Below are 17,337 nucleotides of genomic sequence, written 5' to 3'. Positions count from 1 at the left end.
TAGTCGGATACAACTTATGTCTGCAGTGAAGCTCCGCCCACATTCAGCCTTTGCGCACAGAATTCCTCCACGACGAAAAAGTAGTCCGCTGCATAAACGCTTCTTGTTACGTAAACAAGAAGCTTATTACAAGAAAAAAAATTGCGAGCTCTAGAATTTTGATACGTGGATTGTTTGATATAGACAAGCATTAAAAAGCTGATTTCGTTTACAGTTGCGATTGGCCAGCGGAGTAATACAGAACGCCTCGGACCGCTGCCCAGTGTTAGCAACTGCTGTTTTTTTAAGTTGTATCCTACTATACAGCGTTGCTGATAAAACATACGGAATCGAGCACCTTTAGACAGCAAGCTTTCCGTTGCGCCGAAGAAAAAAAATGGCTGCTTAAAATTAACTGTTCTGTCCCTTTAATTTTTTCTGAATAGTATTCCTGTGGATGAAAAGTATACGCGAGAAATGTTTAATTAATCATTGAAATAGTTACACAGTGCGCAAACGGACTGTTTCCTTTGGTATTGGAGCTACCTGTACAGAGGGCAAAACGCATGTCTAGAACACGCTCTGGGCGTGTTTCGGGCTCAACACGCGATATCTATAGATAAAACTTCGTTAAAAATGCTCTGGATGTAAGCATTTGTAGGTAAACTTATCGGATTTCGTTGTCATTTTTTGACTTCCTGGTCACAGCGGCTTTGAGAGGTGCGGAACAGACAGTTCGCTTGTTTAGAGGGAAATTGTACTTCATAGGCGTGCCGGCAGTTTTGACATCACGATTGCTTCTTCATGTTTGTGCAGATTGTTCCAGACTCCCTGCGACATGCGTTTTGCCCTCTGTACGTGCGGGCAAAAATTACGGCGCATGCTTCGCCGTTTAAAATTTTCTCACGCGTTCCATGGACAAGATATGATGGTTACTTGAGTTCATACGCGAGCGCACCAGCGCTGTGTGCTGAGATACGTATAAATGTGTCCCGCCGCGGTGGCTCAGTGGTTACGGCGCTCAGCTGCTGGCCCGAAAGACGCGGGTTCGATGAAGGCCGTGGCGGTCGCTTTTCGATGAAGGCGAAATTCTAGAGGCCCGTGTGCTGTGCGATGTCAGTGCACGTTAAAGAACCCCAGGTGGTCGAAATTTCCGGAGCCCTCCACCACGGCGTCTCTCATAGCCTCAGTCGCTTTGGGACGTTAAACCCCGATAAACCAAACGTATAAATGTGTTCTTAATGTTCGTTAGGCAAGGCATGAGAAGAGTTTGATCGCCGAAGCGTGCGCCGTAATATTATGGCCGGGGCTGTATACAAACTGCAGCTTCGACTGGAGACAGTTTAGCGCCGCATTAAATTGAATTCGTGCTACGTAACTCAGTTTTAATTTCCGACGTTCGTGCGGTTGTATTCAGTTTTTTTTTTTTTTTCACGCATGCAACCGTTTACGTGTAGCGCCTTTGAACGTATGGCAAGACTGCGCCCTCTGTTGTGCTGCTTGCCGTTAGCGGCACGGACCCGCAACAAGAGAGAACATTATTATTATTATTATTATTATTATTATTATTATTATTATTATTATTATTATTATTATTATTATTATTATTATTATTATTATTATCTTTAATGAGTTACCGGATGAAATTTTTGCTGTAACTTCTATGCGTGACCTAAAGATACACCTGAAAGCCCTCTGTTGATCTTTGTATTCTTCGGTTAGAGTGAAGTTATGCTTAAAAATATTGGTTGATTCATTTATTTTTATTTTGACGTATACTCTGGGTTTACAGTTGAATTTCTCAATACTCATGCTGTTAACCTGTGTTTTCCGCTATTTTTTTTTTTTTGCTGTCGCTTGGGTGTAACGAGAAGCGTTGCTATATCTATTGCCTTTTTTGTAGTCCTGGCCGTAACTGCCGGGCCCAGTCACTCAAGCCTCTTGTTGGCTTTGACGGGCCTGAACCATATTGTATCATCTACAAAGTGGCAATAAACATTATTATTTTCATTATTATTATTATTATTATTATTATTATTATTATTATTATTATTATTATTATTATTATTATTATTATTATTAGCCGGGCCTAGTCCCTCAAGCCACTGCTGGCTTTGACAGGCCCGCTCCTGAAACTATGTATCATTATGTGCAATAAAACATTTATTATTGTTATTATTATTATTATTATTATCTTTTTTACTGCGCAAATTTAGGCATTTGGCATAAATCAAAGGAAAAGGTAGAAGAAAACATTAAGCGTCCCAGATCCATGTCGTGGAATTTTTTGGTTGCATATTACTTGGGGTTCGCTTGCGACCGTTAAATAATTTCTAATTTAATTTCTTCCCTCACGTTGTTTCGGTTTCAACAACCGAACGGTGATATGGCGTCAAAATTCTGTTATGATCGCGTGAGGTATTAAAAAAAAGATAATTGATGGTACTCTTGCGCCAGCCTGCCCCAAGTGACGGAATGACACAATCTGTAAGCAGCTGCAGTATCGCTGCTTTTGTGTGCTTCCAGTGACGTGAACTGAAATTTGACGTCATTGCTTCCCTTCGACTTTAGAAACCCAAACATGAGAAGAAAAAAATTCGGCATAGGTACGACTGCTTACGTGCGGGAATGCGAAAGCATTACTGTCCCTGGGTGCATTGTTTACGCGTGATGTTTGTACATGCATTAAAGTTCTTTTCTGCGAGTTGTATGTGTTTGCGTATTGGCTGCGCCCCAGACCGCGAACGTTCGGACCCTCTCGCTGCACGGCGATGAGGTTGGCCGAGATTGCATGTCGTGGACGTAAGACGTAGCCTTTGGTTGTTTGGGACACACACGCGTGCATATGACGCCACCCGTAACGCTGTACGACGAACGGTTGCACCACAATTTTGATACGAAAGTCTGGGAAGGCATACAATTGAAGATGCATATGTCGTCGGTTCGAATCCCAGTCGCAAGCTAGCCTCCAACTTGACTAGCACTTGTAAGCTATATGCCACGAGAAATCGTACGACACCACCCGGAACACTGTACGAAAAACAGTTGCGTCACAATTTTGATACGAATGTCGAGAAAACTGGTGCCACATGGAAGTCGGCCTGTGGCAAGTACATATAGACGTACGACATGTATAAGATTGCCTGAAGCGGCGGTGCTCGGCTTGCTGTGTGCGTCATACGGCCGCTTGATGGCGTCACCCTATTTTTCTTGTCATCGCTGGGATTTTACGTACCATCTGCGTATACACACACACACACGCCACTGGCTTTTCCCGTAATGGACCTAGGTGTGCTTTTGTATTAACAAAATAAAATTACGAATTATTTACCGCGCGCACGTGAATTCCACATGGAATGTACTCGCACGTTTACTGTTGTCGAATACAACTCAAGAACAAAGCGGAAAATTCCCCTCAAAGGAGGCCCTCCAGGGAATGGCGACGGCCGATTGTCATGACGTAGCGGTTAATCAGTCCTCTTGCACCTGAGAGCCCCCTGAAAGCGGGCTCAAGAAAATTAACCACCGCGTTGACAATCGGTCGACGCCATTGGCTGTGGGGCCTCCTTTGAGGGGCATTTGCCGCTTCGTTCTAGAGTTGTATCCGGCTTTATTGTCTTGCGCATCATTACAAAAGGAGAAAAGAATACGCGACCAAAAATGTATTTCTATACTTTTGTACTCCACTCCTTTAAATAGGTGTGTACACGCGCGCACACGCACACACACACACACACACACGTCGAGCCAAATATACTAAGGCGAAAGCCTTTATGCCTTATACTGTCCTGACCAAGGAATGTTAGCAAATGTGGCCGCGTTTCGGCGTCACTACTTAAAAAAGAACTCTGTCGAGGCTGGGGATCGAACCAGGGCCTTTGGCATTTGAAGTGGAGACGCTACTACTCCGCCACGAAGGCTCAGGGGTTGGATATGAATAAAGGCGCATCTAGTGAATGCATGGGTTTCATAAATAAAATAAAATAAATAAAAAATAAGAAAAGAAACAAAATAAAAAACGAAAAAAAAATAAAAACGAACAGTTCGCCAGGAAACGCTTTCGCCTTGCAGCACGTTACAGAGCCAAAGTGCCCCCTGAATTTTTTCCTTTACCTCATGCTCTCGCAGCATATATATATATATATATATAGTCTTTTTGGGTAAAAATACGGCGTTTGCGGCATAGTATTACCAGTGTTGGCGGACACCAGAAAACGGGTGAATCGTCTTAAGTAGCAAGCTGGTCAACTAAATTTTAATAATTAACTTTTTAGCTGTTAGAGTCAAGTGCCTAGTTGCAATTAGATATTTGTAGCCGGTCCTTAGTAGTAGTCATATTAGTTTTTAGCATGTCGAAAACGCGATTACCCTCGGTGCTGTGGCTCGACAAAATTTGGCTGCATCGTGAAAAAAATACATGCGCTATCGAAAGCATGCAGACAAAGCAACCCCTCCAGTGCGCGTAACTAGTCGAAAAAGCCAAATATTGTCGAGCCACAGAGCCTAGGATAATCGCGTTTTTGATAGGAAAAAAGGGGAGTTCCTGGTCGGACTCCCCTTTTTCCTATCCATGCTTTTTTACTTCTGTCTACCTATATCTGTACTCTCTATCCGTTTCTCGCTCACCTGTTTTGTGTCCAACCCGTATAAAAGGGGAAACACCAGCGAAGACAAATCACTCTTGAAAATGATCCGTCTTCCGATCGAAACGTCGAGTCAAATAAATGTTTTCTTTAACGAAGCTTATACTTCGTTATACATACATACATACATACATACATACGTACGTACGTACGTACGTACGTACGTACGTACATACATGGTGTCCCAGCTAACTTGGACCAAGTTTATAAAAAACTAAGCGTTCTTTAGAACTGAAATCGCGTGGATGTTATTAGGGTTTATCTAAAGTTAGTGTCATTTTTTTCGCTCGTCCTATTTGAATACTTAGTCGAGACAAAAAAAAATAACTTTTTAAATATAGCTTCAAACGTTCACGCGTCAATAGGAATGTTGTGGAGCTCCACAAATATTCTTCAACCCAGGCACTTCCAATGAGAGACGTTTAGCGTGGCCGTTTTTATTCGAGAGAAACGAAAGTCCGCGGAGTTTGAAAAATACCACGTGACAGCGCGCTCCGTGCGCCCGCATGCGCCGCGATTAGATCGCTCTCGTCCGTACTTTGTAAAAAACATCACTCGCTTCGCAGCTTTCGTGCTGCCCAAGACGGAGCTTCGCGTTGTGCTTGGTTCCAAGATAAGCGACCGTGGGCTCGGGCGGCAGTTGAAAGAGTGCGCGCATCCTGTTTTTCGGCGTAATTCACGCGACGTTATCAGGCTTGCTATATACATGCGTCTTTGCTTGTGGGGATCTTGCTCCCAAATTGAAACTCACGAGATATTCATCGTTCCTCCGCATGCATTCTGCTAACGTGAGGGCGCAATTATCGCCGCAGAAACGGGAGCCGTGCTTTCTTTCAACTGCCGCCCGAACCCACTGGCGCTTATCTTAGAACCAAGCACAACGCGAAGCTCTGTCTTGGGCGGCACGAAAGCTGCGAAGCGAGTGATGTTGTTTACAAAGCACGGATGAGAGCGATCTAAACGCGGCGCATTCGGGCACACGGAGCGCGCTGTCATATGGTATTTTTTAAACTCTGCGGGCTTTCATTTTTGCCGAATAAAAACGGCCACGCTAAGTCTATCTGGTTGGAAGTGTCTGGGTTGGACAATATTTGTGGAGCTCCACAACTTTCCTATTGACGCCTGAACGTTGGAAGCTATATTTAAAAAGTTAATTTCTTTTGTCTCGACTAAGTGTTCAAATAGGAGGAGCGAAAAAATGGCACTGTAACTTTAGATAAACCTTAACAACATCCAAGCAGTTTCAGTTCTGAAGAACGCTTAGTGTTTTTTCAAGTTAGCTTGGACACCCTGTATATATAGATCGGTCTTCCGATCGAAACGTCGAGTCGAATAAATATGTTTCCTTTAACGAAGCGTTATACTTCGCTATATATATATATATATATATATATATATATATATATATATATATATATATATATATATATATATATATATATATATATATATATATATATATACCAAACAAGGGAAGGGGAATGAGGGGCTCGTTATAAATATGAGAGAAGCCAACAGCCACAGAAACCAAGGAGCACAGGGGATTTTTAATTAATTTTTTTTTGTGGTGTTGATCAAGTAAGAATATTACTGAATATGTTGTCGCTTAAAGCTAATTGATTAGAAAAGCAGAAGAAAAAACAACCACATGCCGCCGGTGGGATCCGATCTAATCTAATTCTAATCAATTAGCTTTAAGCGACAACATATTCAGTAATATTCTTACTTGATCAACACCACAAAAAATTAATTAAAAAATCCCCTGTGCTCCTTGGTTTCCGTGGCTGTTGGCTTCTCATATGTGTGTGTATATATATATATATATATATATATATATATATATATATATATATATATATATATATATAAGATGAACAAAATTTTTGAAAAAGGCTTTCTCAGTTATGAAATCGGCGTCTGTGGTACAATAATGTCTGCTTTGGCGGACATCCGAAAACATGTAAATAATGTTAACTGGTTAGCCGCTTAACTAATTTCTGATATTTAACTTTTTAACTATGGCAGTTAGGCTACTGGTTGCAATTAGAGACTTGTAGTCAGTCGTTAGTAATAGCCATATGTTTTTATAATTTCGAAAACGCGACTACCCTCGGTGCTGTGGCTCGACGAAATTTGGCTTTTTTAACTAGTTATGTGCAATGGAAAGGTTGCTTTGCCCGCACGCTTTTCGAAAGCGCATGATATTTGGCACGATGTAGGCAGGTTTTGTTGAGCCACAGCACCGAGGATAATCGCGTTTTGGAAATTCTAAAAACTGATATGACTATTACTAACTACCGGCTACAAGTCTCAAATTACAACCAGTAGCCTGTTATAGCTAAAAGATAATTATCAGAAATTAGTTAAGTGGCTAACTAGTTAACATTATTTTCATGTTTTCTTATGTCCGCCAATGCAGGTAGTATTGTGCCGCAGAAGCCGCCTTCTCAAAAAGCCTTTTCATAAAACTTCTTGTTCACCTTCGCTGAAACACCTGGTATATAGTCGACTCGCGGCAATTCGAAATATCGAAGGGGGCGCAAAAATTATTTCGAATTAAGGGGTGCCTTTTTAAAACATGAGGTTGACGGCAACAAAGGGTTACTTCGCATAAACCAGAAGTTCGAACTGAGCTCGAATTAACGAGGTTTCACTGTATTTTTGCCTTTTTTCTGTGGTCCGAACATCTTGTAACGGTTTTGAATAAGGTCAATTGAAAATGATACGTGAATGATTCTAGACTCCTCATAGCTGTTGTGGTGTATCAAAATGCTCTCACAGCCGCCGCGGTGGCTCAGTGGCTATGGTGCTCGGCTGCTGTCCCAAAAGACGCGGGTTCGATCCCGGCCGCGGCGGCTGGAATTTCTTTGGAGGAGGAATTCTAGAGGCCCGTGTACTGTGCGATGTCAGTGCACGTTAAAGAACCCCAGGTGGTCGAAATTTCCGGAGCCCTTCACTACGGCGTCTCTCATAGCCTCAGTCGCTTTGGGACGTTAAACCCCATAAACCAAACCAAACCAAAATGCTCTCACATCACAGAGCATCCGGGATTCCTGAAGCAGGTCACATATTGAATATGTAATTCCCTCCCGAGGTGCTGTTGAATCTCAGTTGTATGTGCGGAAGGCGGTGAAATTATAAATCTCAAAAGAAAATCTGAGAATCATCAAGTTTTTTTTTTTTTTTTTAAACAGCTCACTGTCATGAAATTAAAGTGCAAATTGAATTTTGTGATATTATCGAGTAGTTGAGCGAGGGAAGAGGGTTTGGACTCGGAAAATGAAAAGGTTGGAGAAGGCGCGATCCATGCAAGATTCGTGGATCATTCGGGTACAAAAGAAGGCGTGATTTCTTGACAACTGTGGCTAAGCAAGGAGGCGCTCACAGCTGAATGTTTATTAATGCCAGATAGCAATAAAGATACCGTCCCTTCCCTGCCTCCAATATCAAGGAAGAAGAGCCCTCGATTTTCTGGCAGCAAAGATTTATTCACTCATTCACTGATGCTCCATGCACTACCAAAGCGCACATAGCGAGGGGAGAGAGAGAAATCTAAACCTGTAGCAAGGCTATGGGCTCTGTGGCGCGTGTCCGAGTGTGTGGAGAGAAAGTATAAAAATGAGTTGTAAAATTAGTTCTTATCACTGACGAGCGGGGGTAAGCATTCTGCCTATTGAGGAAAAAGGACAATCGTTTTCCACCAGAAGCTGTGACGTTGAATTTGCCAGTCTGTCTTTCCGTATCTTGTGTACGCGGGCTTAAAGAGAGGGGCTTTACGCAGGTCGCCTCGAACGTATAAACATGCAGTCTTGTGCCAGTCTTTCGTGTTCTTTCTTCAAACCTCGCTGCGCCGTTTGTACTTGCTCGGTTGCAGCCAGGCCCAGACGCGAGCCTTCCTGAAAAGAATTTCATTGCCGATTTTCTTCTCGACATCGAACGAAACTCGCTTGCATTGCTTGCATTTGCAGCTGACTACGCGTAGCTGAGGGAAGCTACGCGAAAGACGGGACATAAGAAGGAGGCAACACAAGCGCTTGTGTTGGCTCCTTCTTTTGTCCCGTCTTTCGCGCTGTTTTAGGTATGAACCTTCACCAACAAGCCCAGTTCACCACACTTGTGAGGGAAGCTCCGTTCTCTCTGTCGCATCGGCCCATCTGGAACACGCAAACCCGGCAACAGCCTGGAACGTTACCGACTGCAGTTGTAGCGCATGAGGCTAAATTCTGTTGTTTATTGTCATGCCTGTTTTCGTTGTGCCGCTTTTGTCTGCTTTCTCTTTTCCTTAACCAACACAAATCAGTGCGCTTCATCTATCCTTGTATGCTTCGTCGCACGTCATTTATCCTTTGCCCTATCTTTGCTGTGCTGCAAATTAGTATTTGAGAATTGCGCTACGCCAGCTAGCCCGCGGTCCTCATAAAGCTTCCCAAACGAGCATTTCGTTTAGAGGGACGCAGCCTTTTATTGCGCGCAGTTTTTTATTTTGGCCTCTTGCAGTCTGCCTCAACACAGTTGCGAGTTTGTATCTGAGCACCGCTACACTTAGTAGAGAGTTTTAGCACAGCGCAATCCGCGTTCCGATACCGTGATTAAAACCATCCATTAATCTGAAATTGAAATGGCGCCTTGTGTCGTGCGGAGCGATGTGTGTCATGTAGCCAGCAGTGGCGGCGCAGGTGGTCATGCGATGAGGCTTCCGTTGTCGCAGGTCTGGCCGCAGCCTTGGAGGTTCCCCGTGACTCAGGTGCGCCGAGGCTGGGCCCGCCACCCATGCTGGGCTCGGCCGACTGGGCGGCAGCGCGTGGCTGGGCGCCTGCCGCAGCGCGCGCCGCCCAGGACCCCCTGCGTCTGCCCGAGCTCGAGGGTAACGTGGACCCGGACCAGTGGCTGTCGGTGGAGGGCTTTAGCTTCGAGCCGGCGCTGTACGCACCTGAGCCCAAGGAAGAGAAGGCCGACCTGGCCGAGGCCTTTTGGGAGCTGGAGGCCGATGACCCGTGCTCGCGCGTCCCTGACAAGAATGAGCTAGGCGACCAGAGCCCTTCTTTCTGGGGCATGGACTTCGAACTGAGCAAGCTGGACGCCATGCTCAAGCCGGACAAGCAGCCACCGCTCAAGGACCCTACGCTGGCCGAGCTCAACGCCGACGAGTCTGGGCTCGACGGCCTGGACGTCAACGACATCTTGCGCGACTTCCAGCAGCAGGCCAACTGGAGCAACTTCACAGCGCCCTCGCAGCTGGCCGACCTGTTGGCGCGCCCTGCCAAAGCCGAATCGCTGACCCCGGCCCTGTCGACGAGCCTGCCTGCGTCCACGTGTCTGGCCACCGCCGAGCCACAGCGCGCCGCGCTGGCGAGCCCCGAGCCGTGCAGGCCGAGCCCGGCGGCCCAGTCGGTACCGAGTGATGTGCCCGCGAGCGGCAAACCGCGCTCACGCATCCTGGCCGAGCGGCTCTCGTGCTCGGCGCCCGAGTCGCAGCTGAGCCAGCTGTCCATGGACGAAGGCTTCAGCAGCCAGGACTCCGACGAGGCGCTCACGTCAGACGCCGAGTCGCACGCGAGCCAGGAAGCCACCGAGCCGGGATCGCCGGACGGCCAGAAGAAAAAGAAGCGCTACTTTTGGCAGTACAACGTCCAGGCTAAAGGTCCCAAGGGCCCGCGCTTGTCCATGGCGCGGGACTCTGCCGACCCGCACGTTCTGCACGATGTGACCGACCCTGTGTTCAGCCCCGAATGCCACCTGGAGGGCGTCAAGCACGCGGGCAAAGCGCGCCGCGGCGACGGAAACGACCTGACGCCCAACCCCCGCAAGCTCTACAACATCGGCATGGAACTCAAGAAGCTGGGACGCGTCATCAACGAGCTGACGCCCGTCAGCGAGCTACCCTTCAACGCGCGCCACAAGTCGCGCAAGGAGAAGAATAAGCTGGCCTCGCGCGCCTGCCGTCTCAAGAAGAAGGCCCAGCACGAAGCCAACAAGCTCAAGCTGTACGGCCTGCAGCAGGAGCACCGTAAGCGCGCCTTTTGTTTACCCCATCGATCGGCTGCTGCATGCGGAATCGCAGCCTACTGCTGCTCGTGTGACGTCACGCGCGCGTTGTCAGCCTGGATTGGCCCGCCTTCGTTAACTGAAATTAGAAGGCGGCATATCGATCGCCCCTGTTGGTGGCGGCGCGGCACGCTGTTGGTCGCAGCTTTTTATCAGTCCTATTATGCTCGTTAGACGCTCGCGTAGAGGCCGCCATCTTGGCGGCACGCGCGCGTCTGTGTTCCGTGGACGCTTAGTCTGGCCGCGCCGCCATTTTGCTCCTCCTCTCCCGGCGCCCGTCAACTTGGGCCTCCGGTGCGTCCGCGCGGCTCGAAAAGGCGCGTCTCAGGGATCGCGCGTGCCGTGCACCGAGTGCGGACGACAGCGCTGGCTTCAGCTAGTTAAGCGTTGACAGTTCTTTCGCCGGAATGCGCAGAACAAAGAGTGCTGAGAAGCGCACTTGACGCGAGCTGTGCCTTTGGCTGTGCGCGGTGCCCGTGCAAGAATATTTATTGTTTACTTATATGTGTGGTGTGGAATATGCGACATGGCCCAGGATTAGAGCAGTTCTAACAGTGGGTCCTGTTTCGCTGTACTGTTTTCATGGTGGACATAAAAGGTGTTTCAGGGAAGCCTGCCACTCATTTTTAAATAAAAGTTTTTTGAGGCGGAGAGAGGCTTGTAAATACCACTGTTGTTGGACATCAAAAAACAGGCGAACCATGTTAACTAATAAAGCAACATACTAAATTATAGCAGTTGACTTTTTAAACTGCTACAGATACGCACCTGATTGCAATCAGATTTGTAGCCGGCCGTTAGTAATAGCCATACCAGTTTCTGTAATTTTTAAAACGCGATTGCCCTTGTCTGTGTGGCTCAACACATTTTGGCCATTTCTGGCAGCATCCGAAAACCGCACAACTCGCACACCGATGTCCATCAAATCGCGTTACTCCATGGCATACGTACCTACCGCATGACAATCTCTGCCCTACACATTCCTGTGTTGCAGTGCTCCTCACCATTTCACTGCTCCTGCTTGCGGTACGGAGAATGTCTCAGGCCGCATTCGCGCTCTGTGTAAGCACCTGGTTTCTGAATGTCGCAAGAAATGGCCCAAATTTGTTGATCCACAGTAGTGAGGATAATCACGTTTTCAAAATTCTAAAATGGGATATTGCAATTATTAATGGCCAGCTATAAATCTCTTAACTGAAGTCAGGCACCTATTCGTAATAGCTAAAAGGTTAGCTATTAGAATTTAGTTAATCACTTTACTAGTTAACATGGTTTGCCGCAACACTGGTATTACTGTGCCACAAAAAACCTCTCTTTACCTCAAAAACTCTATTTTAAAAATTAATGGTGGGCTTCCTTGAAACACCTGGCATATTTACAATTAGCAGCAGCAGCAGCAACATGCCAATATGAAATCGACAGTACACCTGACAGATGCTCTAATTTGGATAATTTGTTTAGAGCACTTGGCACAAATTCTAAATACAAAGTTGGCTTTGGTGCTGTTCTTAGTTTTATTACAGTTTTCTTTTGTGCTCTGCACCTTCACATAAGGTCGCAAGGTCACAGATGACATATTAGAACAAGCTCTGTCTGCTCCTTTTTATCACAAGGTGTTTCATGAAAGGGGGGGGGGGGGGGGGTGCAGTTGATAAGCCACATTATGCATGGGACAAGCCATGCAACATCTGTCAAGGTAAAATTGTGGCCTGCATCTTCTCTCCTGAGTATTCTTTTCCCAGAAGTATGGTGGCACACAAAAAGTGTTAGCATAGTTAAGCCGAGTAGACATGCAAAAGCATGTGTTTAGCCTGGTTGGCTCATAGTTTTGTTTTGCTGGGCATTCGGCATGTCTGGTGACGATATTAGTTCAATAGCACGATTAGTTGATGAAGACGACGACAGAGCGCGAGAGTGTGTTGCAATTTAACACAAGGCGTGATCAGCTGCGGCGATCATGTGCATAGCATAGCATAGTACTCTTATGCACATGCCAGCGAAGCTGATCTGTTTGCGCTGCTGCGGATTCACACCCCAGTCGCAGCAATATTTATTTTATTTCTTTATATATTTGGCACAAACCCACATCGTAAGATCTTGCTCAGGGTTTACCCATTGATATAGTCCTTTTGCACTAATATAAACAAAAACTTCCCAGTAGCTAATAGCAATGAATTTTGCTGTGCAGTGCAGGGTTTTGAATATGAAAAGATGTGGACTTACTTAAAGGAGTATAGACACCTAATTTTGGTGGCATGTTTTATTCTCTACAATGATGCGACACTACTATGCATGAATCAGCATGTGGTATTCGCCTGCGGCCACTAAATCATTTATAATCTAATTTTTTCATCGCACTGTTTCGGTTCCAACAGCCTAACGATGGCTGTGACGTCAAAGTGTGGTTATATGTCACGTGAGGCATGGAAAAACGTCGATATAATTGCTGCTTCCTCATTTTAATTCACTACAGTGCCGAAGCCAGCCTTCCTCAAGAGACTGGATGACAGTGAATGTAGAAGCAGCGATTATATTGCAGCTTTTCATGCTTTATGTGACCTATAACTTATCTCTGACATCACAGCCATCATTCAGTTATTGCATCCGAAACAGCACGAGAAATAAATTCAATTATACTAAATTTAGCGGTCATAGGAGGATACTATGTGGTAATCCTTGTATAATAATGCCTTACGCCTCATTACAAAGAAGAAAACGCGCACCCAAAAGTTAGGTGTGTATACTCCTTTAATTTGTGAGGCCTTTGCACACCAATTTTAATTGATTATGCATATTCATGCTACAGATAGGTGCATATGAAACAACCATACAATTCATGACATATGAATGCAGCATACAAAAAGTTAAGGCGTGATAACCTGCTTTCTCAGAACTTCGGATCCTTGATGATGGAATCTTTTCTGCCCGATAGTTTGACTTAGGTCAGGTTTAGCAAAGCAGTTTCGTTTACCTCAAGTTGTGGCTAACATTAGGATGCACTCCTTGCAAAGACTGCATACCAGTATGCAGAGCACAGTTTTTTCATGAGGAGGAGGAGGCTAGAACTTGTATTTTCGGCTTAGAATCAGAATGGAGTAGGTCACAATGGGTGGAATCCTTTGTCATTGGAGGCTGCAGCAGCCTTGGTGCTTGCAGTCTGGTTCTGCTGATCCTCACTGGCCAGCACCTTTTCCCATTGCTCCTCAGTGGGTTGGTTAGTTCTTGGCTAAGTTAGTCTGAAGTCTCCGAAGGATAGTTTCCGCTTCTCTGGTTAGGGGTTTATTCGGCTTACGGTATCTTTGTCTAATGTTCCCATAACCGGCAGTAATTTCACTGAATGTGTGCGGGGACTGACTGCACTGTACTTCGTTTCCCTCTGGTTCTTGGTTGACTAAGCCTCATGTAAGCATTTTTCCTTCCTTGCAGGAAAGCTCATCACCCTCTTTGAGGAAGCCAGGAAGCTGTTGCGTGAGCAAGTTGAATGCCACCAAGGAAACAGGCATGAAGCTTCATCTGTTCATTTTGATGCTTTGGTTAAGAGACATGGTAAGTGTGCATTGGTTTACAGGACTTGCTGTCGAGTCCTGCTTAGCTGTCATAAGTACTGTCTGTTTGCTCACTGATACATATTTTCATTCTGCACTAAATTAGCAAGAATGAATGGCTGCAGAGGAGGAACAGTGTATGGTGTTTGTAAGAAAAGGTATTGTATAAATTGGTTGTGCTTGCCAAGTCAGTGTCACAATAAGAAACAGCCGTGGTGTTGTCTTTGAGCACTTGCCCTCACAGGAGATATGTGCTGGCTTCAATAGTGATGTCCTTTCACTATTCCCTTCAGAAACAATTTCATGTCACATTAACAAATCTCTTTTTGGCTATCTTTGTAAGCTTCTGTTAAGTGCCAAATATTACCAAAGAAGAGGTTGTCCCTCAAATTCAAAGTTGCTTATTAAGAGTGAAAGGAGTAGGGACACTGCATTTTAAGGCTACAAAAAGCTTACCGAATTCTGTGTGCGTACAGGAAAGAGGTGCACAGGTAAGTAGCTGAGGCAAGCCATACATGAAAGGGATTCAGAAGTATATGTCCTAGCCTGTGTCATTGGTGCGTGTGCAACTTAGTAATATTCAGCTTCTGAACACTGCCAATTTTAAGCGTAATTCGTTGCTTTGTCGACTGCACAGGCACGCACATGCGATATTTCACCATGAACTCGGTTTGACTGCTCCACTCGCTTGATTGTGCTTGTCCTGAGGCAGATTTTGCGTCATGCACACTAGCGTTTATCGGTTACAGGAGAATGAGTGCTATGAATAAAATTTTGAATGCAACAACAATGGAGATTGGTTTACCACACATCACTGGATAATATGGAGCAAGTACTTTGTTGGCGGTCAAAAGCAAATGAAGAGACCCACCTTCCCCACTACCACTCGGCTGTGTTGTATAAGCGACACTCCACTCTGACCTCTCACTAATAGATTGCTATATTACTACAAACTTTTCTAGAAGAGAAAAATTCTTTCAGAACTCTTTTGCTCTGAGCACAAACTCTTACAGGTCTGTTAATCCTGATCTCAGAACAAGGTACATGGGGAAGGCACTTCTGCTAAGGAACCTGTTTCTGTATAAAGTGTTCTATGCAGTTTACGGTGCCCTGAAGAAAGTTTATGTGAATGACTGAGTAACTTTTGGTGCATGCTGGAAAGTTACAAAAATGGAGTCAAGGGATTTTTGCATCATGCCGCAACGGTTTGTTTCATATTGCTTGAAAGAGCATCATTATTTTACTAGTGGGTTGGCACAGCTCGTTGCAAAGATGTTATGACTCTCCTTCCATGTGAAAATATCCTGACTGAGAACTGGTTTAAGGAAGTTTACTCCAGCTGGTATCAACTGGGAAATTGCTCCTTAAACCAGTTCTATCACGTAGTATATTTTCAACAGAGTCGGAAGTTAATTAGTAATTATTCCTTTCCTTCATTTTTTTTGTCCTCCTTATGCCCAGCAATCGCCTGTTGCTTTGAACACTGTCTTCTGCCTGCAGAAACTCCTTAAGCTCGCACTTGGCTATTCATGACCAAAACTTCATGTCCTGAACGAGCAGCACGGCAGCTGCACCGTGGTAGCATTTTTTTCATGCCGGCACTATAACTGCAGAACGCTGCATTTAAGCGCTCTCGTACGGTAAATACGTGAACTACAGTAACTACTACTGCACGATAAGTGCGGGCAAGCACGGCACAATGGCCACGTATTACTGTCTAGGTCGCGCGCATGGCTGTGCTAGAACACTCTAAAAGCACACAGAACCGTGAGCCCACAATATACAACCACAGGCATTTATTATTAGGAAGCACAGCAGCACATGAATTGTCGAGAGCGTGCATTTCACTGTGATCTCAGGCACCTAACAACACTACTTCTTTCTTGTCATGTATGCATGTTCTGCTTCAGAATATACTTCATGAGATAAAAAAACTCTGAAGTCAACCCTCTGAGCTGTGCAAAGTTGTGAAAACTATGATTCGCTCGCTTTTGCTTGCGATGTGTTCAGTTTCGGGCTGTGCTGCCCATGCGCTGGCTGCTCCAGAGCGATCCTGCAATACTCTCACTGCTGCTCACTGGGTGGTGCTGGCTGCTAAGCTGTTGTGGCGGCTCTTCACGAATGCCCGTTGCCTGTAGCATGATGCAGTACATGGGGAGGTTCTTGTGATTAGACCAACTGCATTGTTGTCTAATGTTGAAACTTGGGTTTGTTGGTTCATTGTTCACGAAGTTTTTAACACAGCAGTAGATGACGGATGGGGATGAGAGGTTAACACACACAGCACTATGTGGGTAGTACAGTGGTGAGCAGCCTTGTCTAGAGCGCTCGGGCGGTGCACTTCCTTGCAAACAAATCCAGATTTTGTGGCAGCCTCTAGGGTCCAGCTGCAACGTTTGCACGGAAGTAGCGCCAGATAGCCTCGTAAACAAAGCAGGCGCGAAAACTTTGCCCTGTAATGAGGGGCTGCTCTCTAATTTCGGTTTTTGTTACCAAGTGCGCACTGCTCAAGTGCTCTAGACAAGGCTGCTCACCACTGTACTTTGCTTGTCAATGTCTTGTCTCCATTCCTTGTCTACTGCTGCACCATGGTTTTCATGAGCGTTGTTGCGTTTTCCGAGTTATGACTGGTAATCAAGACCTGACCAGAGGAATTGAAACAAACTACTGCATAGAAGTTAAGAATGAATGAATGAATGAAATCTGGGAGTTGACACCAGAGCAACTGAAGGCCAAAAAGCACCAAATATAAAATACTCATGGTTAGGAAGGTTAAAAAACTTCTGGTGAAGAGTTAGGAAATAAATATTGCAGTTGAGAGATGAGTACGCTGCATGTTATTGAAAAAGTAAAAAAAAACAAAAACCTTGGAAGTCATCACATGCTCAGAGTCCCCCCCAGGTGGCTAAAATACTTCATGCTGTGTACATCTCGGCCTGGAGATGATGTTATGCAATATTAAATCATATATGGTGCATTGGTGAATAAAACATCATGCTCCTGGATTTAGACCCGGTACACAGCGTTTACACCTAAAAAAAAAAGAATTGCGACTCGTATAAATTTAACGTCTCTGCTTCTTTAACAATTTAACGACTGCATTATGGAGAAGTCAAACAAAAAAA

The 17,337-nt window shown here is 45.3% G+C and overlaps 1 protein-coding gene across 1 annotated transcript in view; it reads left to right on the top strand.

Annotated features, from left to right (window-relative positions):
* Positions 1-17,337, top strand: part of REPTOR (repressed by TOR) — a 35,234-nt gene that overhangs the window by 15,602 nt on the left and 2,295 nt on the right. Inside the window, exons 2-3 of the mRNA XM_089578656.1 lie at positions 9,331-10,629; positions 14,094-14,213. Coding sequence (XP_089434782.1) covers positions 9,393-10,629; positions 14,094-14,213 — 1,357 coding nt within the window. The 5' untranslated portion in view covers positions 9,331-9,392. The remainder of the gene's footprint in view (positions 1-9,330; positions 10,630-14,093; positions 14,214-17,337) is intronic.

This window comes from Amblyomma mixtum, chromosome 3 (assembly GCF_055824585.1).
Source record: "Amblyomma mixtum isolate Tamu chromosome 3, ASM5582458v1, whole genome shotgun sequence".
Lineage (NCBI taxonomy): Eukaryota > Metazoa > Arthropoda > Arachnida > Ixodida > Ixodidae > Amblyomma > Amblyomma mixtum.
Note: the sequence above shows the minus strand (reverse complement) of the source record. Positions and strands in the feature narration are given on the sequence as shown.